The sequence below is a fragment of the Dromiciops gliroides genome, chromosome 2 (genome assembly GCF_019393635.1).
Source record: "Dromiciops gliroides isolate mDroGli1 chromosome 2, mDroGli1.pri, whole genome shotgun sequence".
Lineage (NCBI taxonomy): Eukaryota > Metazoa > Chordata > Mammalia > Microbiotheria > Microbiotheriidae > Dromiciops > Dromiciops gliroides.
Window position 1 is genome coordinate 425624293 of NC_057862.1, and position 17427 is coordinate 425641719.

The window sequence follows — 17427 nt, forward strand, 5'->3', positions numbered from 1 at the left end:
TAGTGGTATTGCTGGGCCAAAGGGTATGCACAGATTTATAGCCCTTTGGGCATAGTTCCAAATTGCTCTCCAGAATGGTTGGATCAGTTCATAGTTCCACCAGCAATGCATTAGTGTTCCAATTTTTCCACAGCTTCTCCAACATTTATTATTTTCCCTTTTTGTCATATTAGCCAAGCTGATAGGTGTCAGGTGGTACCTGAGAGCTGTTTTAATTTGCATTTCTCTAATCAATAGTGATTTCGAGCATTTTTTCATATGGCAATAGATAGCTTTGATTTCTTCATCAGAAAACTTCCTGTTCATATCCTTTGGCCATTTCTCTCTCAGTTGGGGAATGTCAAATGTCACCTCTTAAATGAGATGTTCCCTTACTTCCCCTGCTCCTATTGCCATCCCCACTAATTATGTCACATTTACCCTATATGTATTTTCCTTTTCCTTATCCATTTACATGTTGTACAACCCTGTAGAATATAAACTCCTCGAAGGCAAGGATTGCTTTGTTTTTGTCTTTGTATCCCCAGTGCTTAGTACAGTGCCTGACACATAGCCATGTGGTACTTAGTAAATGCTTTTTGGAGGTTTTGAAAGCCATAATTATTAGGTCAAAGGATATGGGAGGAATATAAATCTTGTTATATTCTACTAGTTTGCTTTCTAGAAAGAGTAACAGGCATATTTTAATCCCTTCTCTCAATTTTAAACTATTATCTAAAATCGAGCGTTGGAGTGAAGTATTGTTTATTGTTAAATTACAGCTTTCAATTAGATGATCTTTTGAATTAGATGACCTTTAATGTCTCTTCCAGTTCTAAGATTATATATTTTAAGGACCCTCTCATCTCCAGTATTCTGCATTCTGACATTGCATATTTTAAGGTCACTTCTAATTATACTGTTCTGATCTCTTGGAAAATAGAAGAGATCCCCAAAGTAGCTTATTTTTTTTATTTTTCCTAGAAACCATACAAGTAATAGAATAAAATTATTTCCTCCATTCTTGTGTAGCCCATAAGTTTGTGCTGGCTTGAAGACAGTTGTCTCTGATTAAGGGTGATCCATAGTGATGTACTGTAGGTTATTTTGGAATAAGAATTGATCAGGGTTTTGTAGTTGTCATCTTTTGCTTTGGCCAGTTTATGGTCAATTGTATTTTGGGGGAATGTTGTATTTTTCACGTTTGTTAATGATATAGTTATGGTTCCCATTTAGGGTTGTCAATAGGTCCTGCAGATTTAAAAACAGAAGGTGCATTTGTCGATAATGTTTGGAACGTATAAAATTGGTTTGCATTAACATTTCACACAGCAGGAAAGTAAGTTATATTGCAAATGTATAATTTTAAGGAATATACCTTTTTGTGATAATTGTTTTAAAAGTCTGTCTCTGATTAATATTTCATTTCATGGGCAAGAAAAATACTTTATTTAGTAAGTAATTTTTTCTTTGTTGGTCCTTTACAGGTTGTACCTTTGGAAGCTACACATTTTCCTTGAGTAAGATTTTTACCAGTCTTGGGATCCTGGGTTAATTTTATTTTTCCTCAAAGCGAGTATTGAATATCCTTGGTAATTTCACAAAATTAATGTTCATTGGCAACCCTTTTAAGAGATTCATTAGTATTGATGATGATCCAGTTACTTAGACTAGATCCTATTTCCTGGTTTAAATGTATGGTTGCTTTTTTGTTTGTTTTGGTTTTTTGGATTATTTTTCTGTGAGGAAAATTAATACACATTGTTTTGTGTTAGTAAAAGAAATAGTTGTTCCTTGAATTGAGTGTATGAATTGCATGAACTTAGGAATGGTAAAAAAAATAACACGTTGAAAACTGCTGTGTGGTTAAGGCACTTTTGTTCCAAGCTCTCTTTGAGTCAGTTCCTATTAAACCTGAAATGTGACAACCTGTACAACAATGGAAATATTCTTACAATACAATTCTTGTATTATTATTGTGTGGGTTTGAGGAAACTCTCATAGTGTGCCTAATTGAATTCATTATGCTTAATGAATTTGGAAAACCAAAGGGTACCTTTTGTTTACTTGAATTTGAAACTTGGAGCACATAAGAAAGAAATGCTTTGTAAAAGCATAAGAAATGTTGTAAAATATACTACTACATAATCTGTAGAATGCAATAAATTAGGAAGTTTAAGTCACCCTCAGATAATATTATGGTAGTTTCAATATAACAATTACAAGCAAAGGTTGTGAAAATGACATACCAAGCAAGTTACCTTCTGGATAGATGCTGAGAAAGGGATGGGGATGGGGAATATTAAATTATTATGTGTTTTTATTAGCAGTTCCTGTGAATTCTTTGATAATGGAATTGATCACAGTACATTTCTTTGGTAAACTGTTAATGCCCCTGTTATGCCTCTATAAGAGTTCTTCTAAAGTAGTATTCAGAAACATATCATTAAAGCAGACTGCTATTCTATTCCCCCTTTAAAAAAACAAAAAATTCAAATTTAGCTGCTTGATACTATTTACATTATGTAAATTATTCTAGTCAATGTGGCATTATGTAAAAATTCCCTAATGTATCTCCATGAGGATTTTTTGAAATGAAATAATGCTTGTTGGTTTCTATAAATTTGATGAGAACTTAGTGGTGATTGCAAGCCTACCAAGTAATTCCCCTTTTTTATGAGAAAAACACTTGCTTTGAAAAATAGGCATTTACCTAAATACCTCCTCAGTTCTTCTTTTCCTGGGCTTGAGCTCTGGAAAAGAAAGAGAATTGTGCCCATTTGAAATTGTGAATATTAACAACTGTGACCTGCCATTCTGAAAAATGTTGGTGCCTGAGCCCAAATGAACCTTATATTTCTTGAGACTTTCTTTTCTATAAATGTAAACGAACACTGATGGCTTTGGCCTCCCACCTGCCTTTGTCTAGTATCGTCAGTCTCTATCTAGATAGCACGTTAACTCTGTTTGGATTAATTTTGCTCCTTGTCGGATACAGGTGATGTAGGTCGGTCATATTTTTCTTTTCCTGCTGTGTCCAACGAAAAATCAGTTGCATCCACTACATCCCATCCTGCGAGGCATCAGCAGTCATGGCTTGCCCCATTTCAATGATAGCATGAAATATTAGTTAACTCTTTCTTTGAACATTTTCAGGACAAGGAGTGCCTTGCCAGCTGCTAAGAGTGAATAGGCTGTCACCAGGCAACTCCAGTGTCTGGGATACAAAGAGCTGGAGGAAGAATGAATGTGACTATTCATGTATTGAGCACTTAAAATATATCTCCATTAACTTCATATACTAGTTAAAAGGTTATAAGAAAATTGACTTGTTAGAACTAGAAATTGAAAGAACTCTCTCTATGTAAATATTCCCTGGATAAGGTAATCAAAAGACTAATCTACTTTAAAAATTTAATTATCTTTTGTATTTGGACCAACTACATGGGGATATACAGAGACTTCATAAAAACATTTGGTGGAAAAAAGGCTGCTGTCTCCTTTATATTAGCAAGTACCTCCCCTTTTCTCCCCTCCCCCTCCTTTATAAAAGGAGGCTTTGAAAGAGGAAGACTTGAGGAGTTGGTTAGGAGAGGCAGCAAAATATAGTAAACAGAGAAATGCACTTGGAGTCAGGGGAGATTTGGGTTTGAATCTTGGCCCCAACACATTTTAGTCATGTGACCATAAACAGGCATGTCATTTCAGCTCTAACCTTTAGTTTAATTTTCTGTAAAATGGGGAAAATAATCCTTTTACTGCCCTCAAAGAGCTATTGTAAAGAAAGCACTATATATATTTTAAGGTGCTACGTAAATATGATGGTGGTTATTAACATCAACAAGACTTAAGAGAGAGAGGAGGCAGAGGTTATAGAGTTTGGCTAACTTATCAAGATTTTGTTTGAACAATTGAACCAGGGAGTACAAGAAAAGGAGCAAAAAAAACTTAAATGAAATGATGCTAACCTGTAGTTTGGCTCAGTTTAAGAAGTTTATGTTTATATATCACAATATGTAAAATTAAATGTTAACATATTAGATTAAGACCAAAGCCAGGAATCTTAATAGTATATTTATGTTCTTGGTCATTTTATTAGTGCTAAGATGTTCTAAGTTAAATGGTCAAAAGATATGAATAAGCAGTTTTCAGAAAAAGAAATCAAAACTATTAATAGTAATATGATGAATTGCATTAAATCACTAATAATTAGAGTAATGCAAATAATTCTGAGGTACAACTTCACATTTATCAGGTGTGCTAAAATGACAGAAAAGGAAAATGACAAATGCTGGTGGGAATATGGGAAAATAGGTACTCTAATGCACTGTTGGTGGAGCTGTGAACTAGTCTAGGCAATCTGGAGAACAGTTTGGAGCTATACCTAAAGGGCTATAAAACTGTGTATACCCTCTGACCCAGCAATACTGCAACTAGGTATGTATCTCAAGGAAATCATGGAAAAGGGCCTATATGTACAAAAATATTTATAGCATCTCTTTTTGTGGTAGCAAAGAATTAGGAACTGAGGCGATGCCCATCAAATAGGGAATGACTAAACAAACTGTGGTGTATGAATGTGATGGAATACTACTGAGCTATAAAAAATGATGAAGGAGATGGTTTCAGAAAAACCTGGGAAGACATGTATGAATGATGCAAAGTGAAATGAACAGAACCAGGAGACCATTGTACATGTCAACAACAATATTATGAGGAAAAGCAACTATGAAAGATTTAGTAAGTGATCAGTACAACAATCCACTGCAATTCTAAAGGATTTATAAATTGCTATCCATCTCCAGATAGAGAACTGATAAGCTCAGAGTGCAGATTGAAGCATATTTTTCCTTTATTTTTCTTGTCCATTCCCCTCCCCAACATAGCTAATGTGGAAATGTTTGCATGATTATATGTATATGTGCATGTGTGTGTGTCTGTATGCTACAAATAATTTCCTAAGCCATGTTTGGGTGGGAGGAGGACAAGAAACACAATGCCTTACATATTTGTGTGTGTAGGGTATCATATTTCTTCCCTTCTCAATGGCTGGGGGAGGGATGAAGGGGTGAAGAGAATGTGGAATTGAAAAAAACCCCTTAATTTTAAAAAAAAAAAGATGGTCTATCAGTCACTAATAAGGTTATAGAAATTTATACCTCCACAGTATATTAGTGTGTCTGTGTTCCTATAGGTAGTCCAAAACTACTTATTTATGGTATTTGTAATTTTGATTAGCTTGGTAACAAATGGTACCGTTTTGTCATTTAGGCAGATCTATCTGTAGAGCCTGGGCCTGGCCAAGATACATATATAGATGAATTAAATCATTGGGCAGCCTATTTGGTTGCATGTCATAATCTGGGCAGTTTCTTTTCTTCACCCATTCTGTCTTTATAGGTTTTTCCTCATATTTACTAAACTAAATTGTGGCTTGATTTTGCAAGGGACAAAGGAATGAAAACCCTACTAAAGAGAAATCAAGTGTTGTGATGGTGAATATTTGGACATAGAGTTAAGCATGAGGATATCAACCTATGAGGGCTAATCCAGTTGATGGAACTAAAGGAAGGCGAGAATGCTGTTTTCCCTCAGACGTTGTTTTGCTATGTCTTGAATTCCCGTGGCCACTATGGCTTTGCTGAGACCCCACAGATTTGTTCCTACTACTAATTCTTCTTCTTCTTCTTCTTCTTCTACTACTACTACTATTACTAATTTATATAATGATTTAACTCTTGCAAAGCACTATATATGTATTTATTCATAGCCACATATGTATTTGTGTATACATATGCATGTGTGTATATATATGTATGTCTATGTCTATGTCACTATCTCTGTGGCCACAGCTCCAACTGGGCACTTAGGGCTTCCCAGAGAACGGCTGACTACTACTGTTCTCAGGGTCCAGGAGGTAACCCTGAGGGGTAGTGTATCTAGTACAGTTGCTCTTTAATCCATATCAGTGGCCTCCCCATTATCAATCAATCTATTCAGTCCATTAACTTTTAGAACAGGGATTTACCAAGAAGGTACAGCAAGAATATTTGGTATAAAACATTTCCTTCAAACCAAGGGTTCCCTTTCCTCTTTTTTTTTTTTCTTTTAGTGAGGCAGTTGGGGTTAAGTGACTTGCCCAGGGTCACACAGCTAGTAAGTGTTAAGTGTCTGAGGCCGGATTTGAACTCAGGTACTCCTGACTCCAGGGCCGGTGCTTTATCCACTGTGCCACCTAGCCGCCCCCCTTTCCTCTTAGCACACATGAAGTTCCTGAGAAGAGTGGACTCAAGTCCAAGTTCCAGACCTAACGAGGTATACATTGTAGAGACTACATGGGACAAAGGGTGCATTCCATTGCTAGCCTTAGAATACTTTTTCTCCCATTGTGGAGTTCTTATGATCTGAGTTTTGGTCCTGGTTCTGTTAATTAGTACTCTTCATAAGCTTTGCCCCCTTTGGCCTTTTTATATCTTACACCCTCCAGCCCCCCCTGTACTCTGTTATCCAGTGATTTTTTCCTCCTTGCTATTCCTCAAACAAGACATTCCATTTCGCGACTCCAGGCATTTTTACTTTCTCTCCCCCATTCCTGGAATGCTCTCCCTCCCTCCTCATTTGTGGAAAGCTAGGCTTAGAGGTCTTTAGGGTATATTGAGATATCAGATGGCAGGGATATGAATGACCCAGTGGGATGGTAGGGCACCATGGAGGAGTAGTTGGTGAGGATTCCGTGTGTGTGTGTGTGTGTGTGTGTATGTTTTGGGGGGACATTGAGGGTTAAGTGACTTGCCCAGGGTTACACAGCTAGTAAGTGCCAAGTGTCTGAGACTGGATTTGAACTCAGGTCCTCCTGATCCAGGACTGGTGCTCTATCCACTGTGCCACCTAGCTGCCCCATGAGGATTCCATTTTGCTGGAAGGATTGCATTTGGTGTCTTCCTGCACATCTATATTGTGTGAGTAACCACGTCTACCTTGAATGTGGGGAAATGAGAGGACTAAGAATGGAAGGCCCCAGCTCATGACTAATAAGGAAGGAGGGAATGAACCTGAAGATTGGAGTGGAAGTCCCTCTTGTAGGGATGTGCATGGGAATGTCACTGTCTAGACAGGAGTAGAAAAGGGAAATAGGATGTTAACAGGAGGAAACATATAGGGAAAAGCTCCCTGCTTTGTCTGTTCTTTTGGTCTACCCACCCAGTGGAATCTGGGGAGCTAGTGGCCTGGGATAGAGGGGAAAGGTATCCTACAGGGTCTCCTCTTAATTGATAGCTTTTTTGTTGATAAAGTCTAAAGGTATGAAGTCTCTTGCTTAAGATCACAGAATTGAATTTGTGGCAAAGGAGATGTTTGGTCTTAGTATGTTATCAGCAGCAGATCAGAAGTGTTTGTTTGTGATCACTCTGGGCCATTTTGTTACAGGGTATCTTGAGTCTTCATTTAAAAGCTAAGAGCATTCATAAGATTTTCACGGTCTTTTTGGTCCAGTTGTTTGATTCCTTGCAATTAGCGTATATAGTGAGAACTTTGATCTTTTGGATGAAAATTATATTGAATTCTTTACATTTAAATACAGGGATAAAATTCTTTCATCAGGGTTTTATAAGGTTCTATCAGGAAAAAGTCAGTTGGATTTTTGGCTCATCATCCTTTTCTTGTGCAACCCTCTTTTGTATGACTAAAAACTTTTCCTATAACTTCTTTTTAGTGGGTTTGACTTTTTGAAATTGTCTTGAATCAGCTTTAAAGTCACTTAAGTCTGCTTCCTGAGGAGCAGAAGTGATTTCCATAGTAACTTTAAGGTAGATTTGTTTGGGAAATCTTGGGGGAAAAATCCCTGGATAGAACTAACTAGAGACAAATCTTTACTTGAAGAGGCTGACGAGTAATTCAGAACAGAATTAAATTAATAGAATTGCAACCATGAAATCTTTTTTTTTAAAGTAATAAACATTTTTATTTACAGTTTTAGGTTCCAGTTTTTATCCCTCATTCCCTCCTTCCCCTCCTCCTTCCCATAGGTAGTAAGCAATCAGATGTAGGTTATCTGCGTATGATTATATAAAACATTACCATATTAGTCATTTTGTATAAGAAAACTTGAATAAAAGAAAAAAATGAAAGTGAAAAATAACATGCTTCAGTCTGTGTTCTATCAATATCAGTTCTTTCTTTGGAGGTAGATACTATGTTCCATCGATAGTCCTTTGGGATTGTTTTGGATCATTGTATTGTTGAGAATCGTTAAGTCTTTCACAGTTCTTCATCAAACAATATTGCTGTCTCCATGCACAATGTTCTCTTGGTTCTGCTCACTTCACTATACATCAGTTCATATAGCCTGGTACTGGCTAAGAAATAGAGGTAGATCAGTAGAATAGAATAGGTACACATTCTGTTAATCTGGTCATTTATATTTTTATAGATATTCATCCATTTCATTTAGATTTTCAAATTTATTGGCATTGAATTGGACAAAATAATTCCCTTAATTTCCTCTTCTTTGGTGGTGAGTTCATCCCTTTCATTTTTGATACTAGTAATTTGGTTTTATTCTTTCTGTTTTTTAAATCAAATTAACCAATGGTTTATCTGTTTTGTTGTTGTTTTTTTCATAAAACCAGGTTCTAGTTTTATTTATTAATTCAATGGTTTTCTTATTTTCAATTTTATTAATCTCTCCTTTGATTTTCAGAATTTCCAATTTGGTGTTTAGTTGGGGATTTTAAATTTGTTCATTTTCTAATTTTTTAGCTGCATGCCCAATTCATTGATCTGCTTTTTCTCTATTTTATTGATGTAAGCAGTTAGGGATATAAATTATCCCCTAAGCACCACTTTGGCTGCATCCCATACATTTTTATATGTTATCTCATCGTTGTCATTTTCTTTAATGAAATCACCTATTGTTTCTATGATTTGTTCTTTGACTCACTTGTTTTTTAGGATCAGATTATTTAATTTCCAATTGATTTTTTCATTTCTCTTTCAATTGTCCATTATTGAATGTAATTTTTTATTGCATTATAGCAATCATGAAATCTTTAGATCTAGAAAAGATACTTAGACAAACTCCTATCTGAAACATCAGAACTTCTTTTTATTATCCTAAAAAAAATGATTATTGAGCCTTTGATCGAAAACTTCAGAGAATAAAGAGCTCATTACCTTTTAGTGTAGCAACACCCCCCCACCTCCACCCCCTCCCCCCAGCCCATGTTGGATAGTTCTGACCATTAAAAAGTACCAATGAACTATCCCTTATATAGAGAATTTTTTTTTTAAAGGGAAAAAGACAATTCAGGAAAACTAACCAACAAATCAACTGTGCCCAATGAATTTCTGTACTCATTGTCCCCCCACATCCCTTGCCTCTGTAAAGAAGGGCAAGGTAGATGCATTTTTTTCTACTTTTGGGGAGGCCAAGTTTAGAAATGACACTTATACATATAATTACATGTTTTGTTTCTTTTTTTGTTCTTTTTGCTTACATTATTGTAGTCATTCTGTGTATTTTCCTGTTTCTGCTTATTTCACTTTGCATCAGTTTATATATCTTCCTGAGCTTCTTTGAATTTTTTTAGCTATTAAAATTATTTTTAATTTTTGTTTTTATGTACATAAATTATGCCAGGTTTCAGTCCTGTAAAGGTTTGGAATCTCTCTAGGTTAATTATTGCCTTATGGGAAAATTGGTTAAAAGAGTAAAAAGTGCAACTTGTAAAGTGGGGTAGCAGTGGAATGTAATGAAAAGAGTATGCCAGAAATTTGTATCTAGTCCCATTTTGATTATTTAAAAGTTGTGTGTTCTCTGGACAAATTGGGTAATCTCAATGAACCTTGACTGTATATTTCAGAAGGCTGTTATGAAGTTCAAAATATATAATGTGCTTTTCTTTTGTTTTTTCTTCTTTTTCATGAAAGTATTTTATTATTTTCTAGTTACATGTAGAGATAGTTTTCAACATTGAATTCTTTATATTTATAATTTCTTATGGCCCAGTAACAGTCTACTACATTTCTATCTCTATTATGACTTGCTTAGCCATTCTCCATTTGATCCAGCAAATTCTTCTTTATATTAACAAAAATCTTCCTTTGTATGATGGTCTCTTTTTTCTATTCTGCCCTCTTGGCCTAAGCAGAGCTAGTGTGATGCTCCTTCTCCTTGGCAGACTGAAGCAGTTTCTTTGTAAGAGTAGGGGAGTCCCTCTAAAATAAGGGGATTGTCCTAAATGTTCTCTAAGGCCCCCTCCAACTATAAAAACCTATGATCTGTGAGAATATATATGTGTGTGTGTGTGTGTGTGTGTGTGTGTATTTTGCTGGGCAATGAGGGTTAAGTGACTTGCCCAAGGTCACACAGCTGGTAAGTGTCAAGTGTCTGAGGCTGGATTTGAACTCAGGTCCTCCTGAATCCAGGGCTGGTGCTTTATCTACTGCACCACCTAGCTGCCCGCCCTCCCCCAGTTTTACCCATCACAGATCCTAACTTGAACTCTTATCCTGTAGGATACAGAACAGTATTAAATATTTTTAAACAGTATTTAAAGTTTCCAAAATATTACACTACTGTCAGTATTCAAGGTGAAATGGAGAGGGTCCTGACAGGAAGCAGGAAGTTCTGTATCTAGGTTTGAGGTGACAAAAGCCTGGTAGTATTGACCTTGGACAGTAATGCAATAGATATGAGACAATTCTAAGAAAGAATCAACAATAATTATGTTGTTGATTTATAATTTTTTTTTAATCCTTTAGGATAAAGGAAAGGAAGAACCAAAGATTATTTCAAAATTTAAAAGTCTTGGTGATTAGGAGATCAGTGGTACCCTTGATAAAAGCATAGGAATTGGAAGGGGAGGTAGTTTGGAGCATGGAGCTGATAGGCTTGGTTTTTCATTAATGATGGGAAAGTAAACTGCAGGATTTTAGAGATAGCCTTAGTAGTCATTTATAAGAAGGGTAGAGATGTGAAGCTCTGAGAATGAATTGTATGCTTTAGAGGGAGGCAGCATGGTACTGTGGAAGGTGGATTGGTTTGGGAATTAGGAGACCAGAGTTCTAGTGCTAGATCCAAGTTCCACTTTCATTTACTTCACAGCCTTGAGAGAATCATTTCATCTTTCTATGCTTTAGTTTCCTTTTCTTTGAGGCTTGATAGAGGGTTCCTTTCTATTATAATCCTTATAACTGTATAGAAATATGGGCCATAGGCCTGTGATTCTAGTTTGGGAGATCATAGGTTCTGATGAAAAATAGAAGAAATAAATATTTTCATATAATAAGTGGCATGGTATAATTTCTGATACATAATTTAATATTTAATATATTTTTTGGAAATAGGCAGGTGCCAACATTTTATTAGGGAATTCCATTCACATCACAACATTCACATGTTGTGGAATAGTTTGGAGAACACTGCATTAATAGTAACTCATATTTACATATTCCTGGAAAGCCATTGAAACAAAGTGGATAGACAGCCAACTATACACAATGGCTGTGTGACCCTGGGCAACTCACTTAATCTTTCACTGCTTTGGGCAACTCTCTTGGACTCTATGTTGTAGAGAGAGTGCCAACCTGCATTGTTATATGGACTTTGCTAACCAAGAAATTCTCTATACTAATGAACTCACAGGTCTGCTCTCTATCCATATGTATGTATGTATTTATGTATGTATGTATGTATATGTATGTGTGATGTGTATTATTTCTTATTTCAAAAAAATTTTCATTATTCTGAATTTAGCAAAAATGAGCATTTTCCATGTACAATCATGGTGATCATAGTGAGGAAGAAGAATAGATTTTGGGATACAAGGCAGAGGGAGAGGTGGATGACAACAGGTTTTGAACAGATAAAGGAACTTAGAATTCACAAATGTAATAGTAGAACTACTGGACATAATGGCCAGGTGAAGAGTATGACCGTCTCTGTGTGTAGCTGAGGCAGAGGTGGAGAAGTAGGCCATGGAATATGAGTACGTTGAGTGATTGCAAAGTTAGAGTGCTTGAGAGAGTATTATTCTGTATCTTGAAGTATAAGAATTTCCTGGTGTGGAACTCTCTCCATGGATGCAAATGAGTAATTTACTATAAGATCATAGATTTTAATTTGGAAGAGACCTCAGAGTCTGTTTAGTTCAGTTCCTCCATTTTATCAGTGAGAAAATTGGGATCTAGGAATGTTAAGTGACTTTCCTACCCAAATATTTTCAGAGGCATGGTTTGAACCCAAATGCTCTGATTCTAGAATCAGTGCTCTTAGGGTGTTAGAGTGGTTTGGCAAAGAGCACTGAGACCTGAAGAGACCAATGATGTCATTCATCATGAATGTACGTGTCAAATGCAGGTCTGAAATCAGCTCTTCCTGACTCTAATGCTGCCTTCTATTCAATATACCAAATCACCTGTCTTATAAAATTTTTTAGAAAACCAAATCAGCCGGTATATATTACAAAATACTTCTTCACCTTATAGAAGGATTAATTTATTCCTAAGTTGTTATGTTGTTGTTGTTTTCATCTTGAACTTCTCTTATGTATTAGTGTTTACAGATCGTTAATGGAGTTGTTGAAGACAGGAAAATTTAGCTTTAAATGTCAGGAACCACTGTCCCTAGAAGATATGTACCAAATGATCATAAAGCATTCTAAGATAATATAAGGCATGAGGAAAATTGCATTTTTATTTATAGAAATTAATTTTATACTTTTCGGTTTCCTCAAGGCACAACCTGATGTATACTGACCGGGACTGGAGTATCACTATGCTTTAATATATGATTATTGCTCCACTGTGATAGATTTACTACTTAAGAAACACAATTACATAATAGTATAGCCTTTAGTATCAGATTTAAACCTGGAAGGCATCCTAGCGGTCATCTAATCTAATCCTTTTATTTTATAGATGAGAAAATTGAGGCCCAGAGATGTTAAATTACTTTTCCAAGGTCACTCAAACAAAAGTGGCACTGTCAGGATTTGAATTTAGGACTTTGGATTCCGTATATAGAATCTTAGAATTTTGATCTGAGAGGAACATTGGGAGTCATTTAATACAGCCCTTCTCATTTCAAATATGAGCATACAGAGATCCAGAGAAGGGAAGTTGCTTTCATAACATTTTACTTGGAGCTATACCTTTCTGAAGTTTATTTTTGTAATTAATTTTTATTCAATTAACAAGTATCTGTGCTTTCTCCCTTCCTGCTCTCCCCTTTTCCCCAGTAGGGGGAAAAAAAAATAAAACCTCTTGAATAAATATGCACAGTCAATCAAAAGACATTTTCACATTAGCAATGTCTAAGAATGCATGTTGTTTTCTATATAATTAGTCGATTGTCCCTCTGTCAGGAGGTGTCTGGTATTCCACATCATCAGTTCTCTGGAATCATGATTGATCAGAGTTGCCCAGAGTTTTAAAATATTATAGAATACTTCATTTTCATGGCATTGTTGAACTATAAATTGTTCTCCTGTTTCTGTTCAATTTACTGAATCTGTTCAGTCATGTTCAAGTGATTCATGTTCCTCTTACCCTTTCCACGTTGGTATAGACTTCTATTTGTTCTCTCTGATTATGTGAGATGTCACTCTCCTGCATTCTTCCTTTTTTCTTCCCTAATGTATCCTTTCCCCCTTCCTTTTTTTTCTCCTTTTGAGATTATTAAAACATAACAAAAACCACTTCCAAGTTCTCCATCTATTTCACTTCCTTTACAACTCCTGCCTATATCATGCTACATCGAATCATTTTCCTTTCTCCACCCCCACCTCCCATTAGAATGCAAACACTTCATCCTCATAAAGTCTTTTCACATTGTTGTTCAATCCTGTCTGTGTCACTTTTCTTTATCCTATTGGGGATTTTTTTGGCAAAGATACTGGAGTGGTTTGCCATTTTATTCTCCAACTCTTTTTTTTTTTTTTTGGTGGGGCAATGAGGGTTAAGTGACTTGCCCAGGGTCACACAGCTAGTAAGTGTCAAGTGTCTGAGGCTGCCCTTGAACTCAGGTCCTCCTAAATCCAAGGCTGGTGCTTTATCCACTGTGCCACCTAGCTGCCCCCTCTCCAGCTCATTTTACAGATGAGAAAACTAAGGCAAACAAGGTTAAGTGACTTGCCCAGAATTACATAGCTAGTAAGTGTCTGAGGCCAAATTGGAACTCAGCAAGATGAGTTTTCCTGACTCTAGGCCCAATACTCTATCCACTGAGCCACCTCGCTGCCCAAAGGTCCCTGTAGTATTGGGTTTTAATTGCTTTTGTTGGGTAAATTATTCTTGGTTGTAAGCCCATATTGTTGGTCTTCTGAAATACCATCTTCCAAGTTCTCCACTGTTTGAGAGTGGTGGCAACTAAATAGTATGTAATCCTGATTGTGGCTTCTTTGTACTAGAAGTCTTTCTGGCACTTGAAGCATTTTTCTCTGATGTGGAAACTCTGAGTTTTGGGTATGGTGTTGCTAGCATTTCTTTCAGGAGGTGGCCAGTGGATTGTTTCTATTTTCACTTTGGCCTTTGGTTCAAAGTCAAGCATTTATTAAATGCTTACTATGTGTCGGGCACTGTGTTAAACACAAGCAGAGAAATAGCCCTTGCCTTCAAGGAAGTTACATCTAATGGGAGAAGACAACATAAACAAAAATAAAAATACTGAAAACGGAATGGAGGAATTGCCCATAGTAGGAACGTGGTAGAGAAAGCTCAGAGAGTCAGTCTAAGAAAGGAATGAGGGAGGATATGATTGGCCTGGACACTTTTCCTATAAAGGAGTTTTGGGGGTGAGGAGGTTGAGGCAGTCAGAAGAAAGGGCCACGGGTGGCAGGGGTTGGGGGGGGGTTTCTATCATTTCCTGTCATATGACATAAAGGTCCTTTTTTTTCTTTTTCTTCTTGTCATGGTTTCCAAATTATCCATCTATTCCTTAATTGCCTCCCCTAGTTCTATTTTCCAGGTCAATTATATTTGACATGAGATACTTTATTTTTTCCTTAATTTAAAAAACCTTTAAATTTTGTCTTAATAGTTCTTCTTTTTGGTTCATTCTAATTTTTGGTGAGTCTGTTACTTGGGTAAGAACGTGTACTGCTTGTGCCAAGATGTTATTTCTCTTTCAAGCTCTCTTCATAGCTCTTATTTCCTTTCAAGTTTCCTCTAGAGCTCTCATCTCATTTATAACTACTTTAAACTTATTTCATAACTCTTACACTATTTTTTTCCTAGCAATTCTAATTAATCTTTTGTGGGCATGTTGTGTTTTTCTTTGAGCCTCTATTTAGTGTAAAAGCTTGGAATGGAGAGAAGGTGACATCTGTGAGTATTACAGAAAAAGACACTATAAGGTCTGGCACCTGATTGTATATATGGAATGAGCAAAAGCTAGGTTGATAATGAGATGGCACACCTGAGTGACTGGAAAGCTGATGGGTGGTATCCTCTATCCTAGAATCTCTGCCTACTTCTTACTTTATAGATCAGAACAATGAGGCCCAGGCAGGTAAAGCGACTTCTCTATGGTTGCATAGTTTGTAAACAGAAGAGCAATGATTCAAACTTAAATTTATTATTGAAGTTCAGAGCTCTTTTGCTGCCCCACAATACCAGCTTGGAGACTGTTTTTACCTGTAGTTCTGAAGAAATAAGCAAAAGGTAGCAGATCACATTGCACTGGGAATGCCATTAAGTAATCATGTGATCTTGGCTAAGTCATTTAATCCTTCTAGGTCTCAGTTTTCTAATCTGTCAAATGGGGATAACTGTCTTGATGATAAAATTAAATGAGACAATTTTGATTAGGTGGAAAGAGTCCTGGATTTGATTTCAGGAGGCCTGATTTAGAATTTATGAGTTTTGTGACCAGATCCAAATGATTTTACATCTCAACTCCAGGTCCTCCATGTGTAGTACAAACTTCATAACTCTTTCACTACTTATTTATTTTGTCAAGTAGACATACATAGTGTATATAACATGTTATGCATGTGTGTGCCTGTTATACATATATGTATATGACACACACATGTGTTACATAATCAATTTTCTCAGTATTCCTCCTCATACAACATCCCATATAACATACATATACAAATATTTATATACTTTGTATTTCACTAGGTTATGTAAGGAAAATGCTTTGTAAACCTCAAAGTATTATAGACATGTGAGTTGTTATGTGAAAACATAAACTTAAAATTAAAATTTAAGCATTGTTATTATTTAAGCATTTTCAGTGATGTGGATCAACAGAGTTTATTCATTCACTGAAAATACTTATTGAATGCTTATTATATTTAAGCTATTGAGGTAGCTATAATGACTGGGGGTGGGTGGGCAATGAGGGTTAAGTGACTTGTCCAGGGTCACACAGCTAGTAAGTGTCAAGTGTCTGTGGTCAGATTTGAACTCAGATCCTCCTGAATCCAGGGCCGGTGCTTTATCCACTGTGCCACCTAGCTACCCACGAGGTAGCTATAATTATGAGTAGACATGGACCTTGCTTACAATGTTCAAAGCAGTTGTTTCATGATATGAAATTAAAACTCTCTCTATATAGTATATGCTATCTAGTATGCAAGTATGTGTATATATATGTGCAAATAATTTACTGTTATACTTCAGCAAATGACAGATGTTATATCTATTTATAATAACCATATGTAGTGACTTTATGTTTATAATACACAAGGGACACAGCTGTCAATTGAGTTGTCTTATCTATAGTAATTATAAAATGAATGGGTTGGAACTAAATAGATCTCCAAGGTCCTGTCCTGTTCTGATGTTGCATATTCGGGTATTCTATGATTTAAGACCCTCTTTTCCACAGATATTCTGTTTTTTATAATGCTACAAGTTGGTAGAATGGTGTGACATTATTATTACTGGCATTGAGTGGGAAAAATAGAGCCTATTTAGAAAGCAAATTGAAACTTAAGGTACAGGATGGATTAGAACAAATTCTTACCAAAAAAGTTTGTGTGCTTGAAAGAAACTACATATACATTTATCTGAGAATGTGGTAAAATTTGGGAATCAGCAGCAAAGTTTATATTAGTTTTTAAAGAAACACACCCTTTCTAAATATGTAAACTTTAAGAATAGATATCCAAATCTAAGCTTTTTATTGAAAATACTTCAGTACAAAGACACTACATAAGCATTTTTCCTGGTCAGTTTTTTTTTTTTTTTGGTTATATCTCTTCTACTGCCTTCACCCTTTTTTTATGTTTTTGTAATTCTCCTTGCAACTTCTTCCTCATTCCATTTTCAGTATAACTTGTCAGGGCTTCTGCAGCATATAGTTTGGAGAATTGTTAGGTGCTCATTCTATTTTGAGACTAAAGGGGTTATGGAAAATATTTCAAATGATCAGTAATCTTTTTGGCGTTCACAAGTCAAAAATCCATCAACAAGCCTAGGAAACAAAGATGAACCCCC

At 35.9% G+C, this 17427-nt stretch overlaps 1 protein-coding gene across 6 annotated transcripts in view; it reads left to right on the forward strand.

Moving 5' to 3' along the window:
* Window positions 1-17427, forward strand: part of DENND1A (DENN domain containing 1A) — a 673977-nt gene that overhangs the window by 119223 nt on the left and 537327 nt on the right. For 4 of the 6 annotated variants that reach the window (XM_043984170.1, XM_043984174.1, XM_043984173.1 and 1 more), the window contains exon 3: window positions 1467-1499. The exons of the other annotated variants lie outside the window; for them this stretch is intronic. In XM_043984170.1, the coding sequence (XP_043840105.1) occupies window positions 1467-1499 (33 nt within the window). The remainder of the gene's footprint in view (window positions 1-1466; window positions 1500-17427) is intronic. 6 annotated transcript variants of the gene reach the window in all.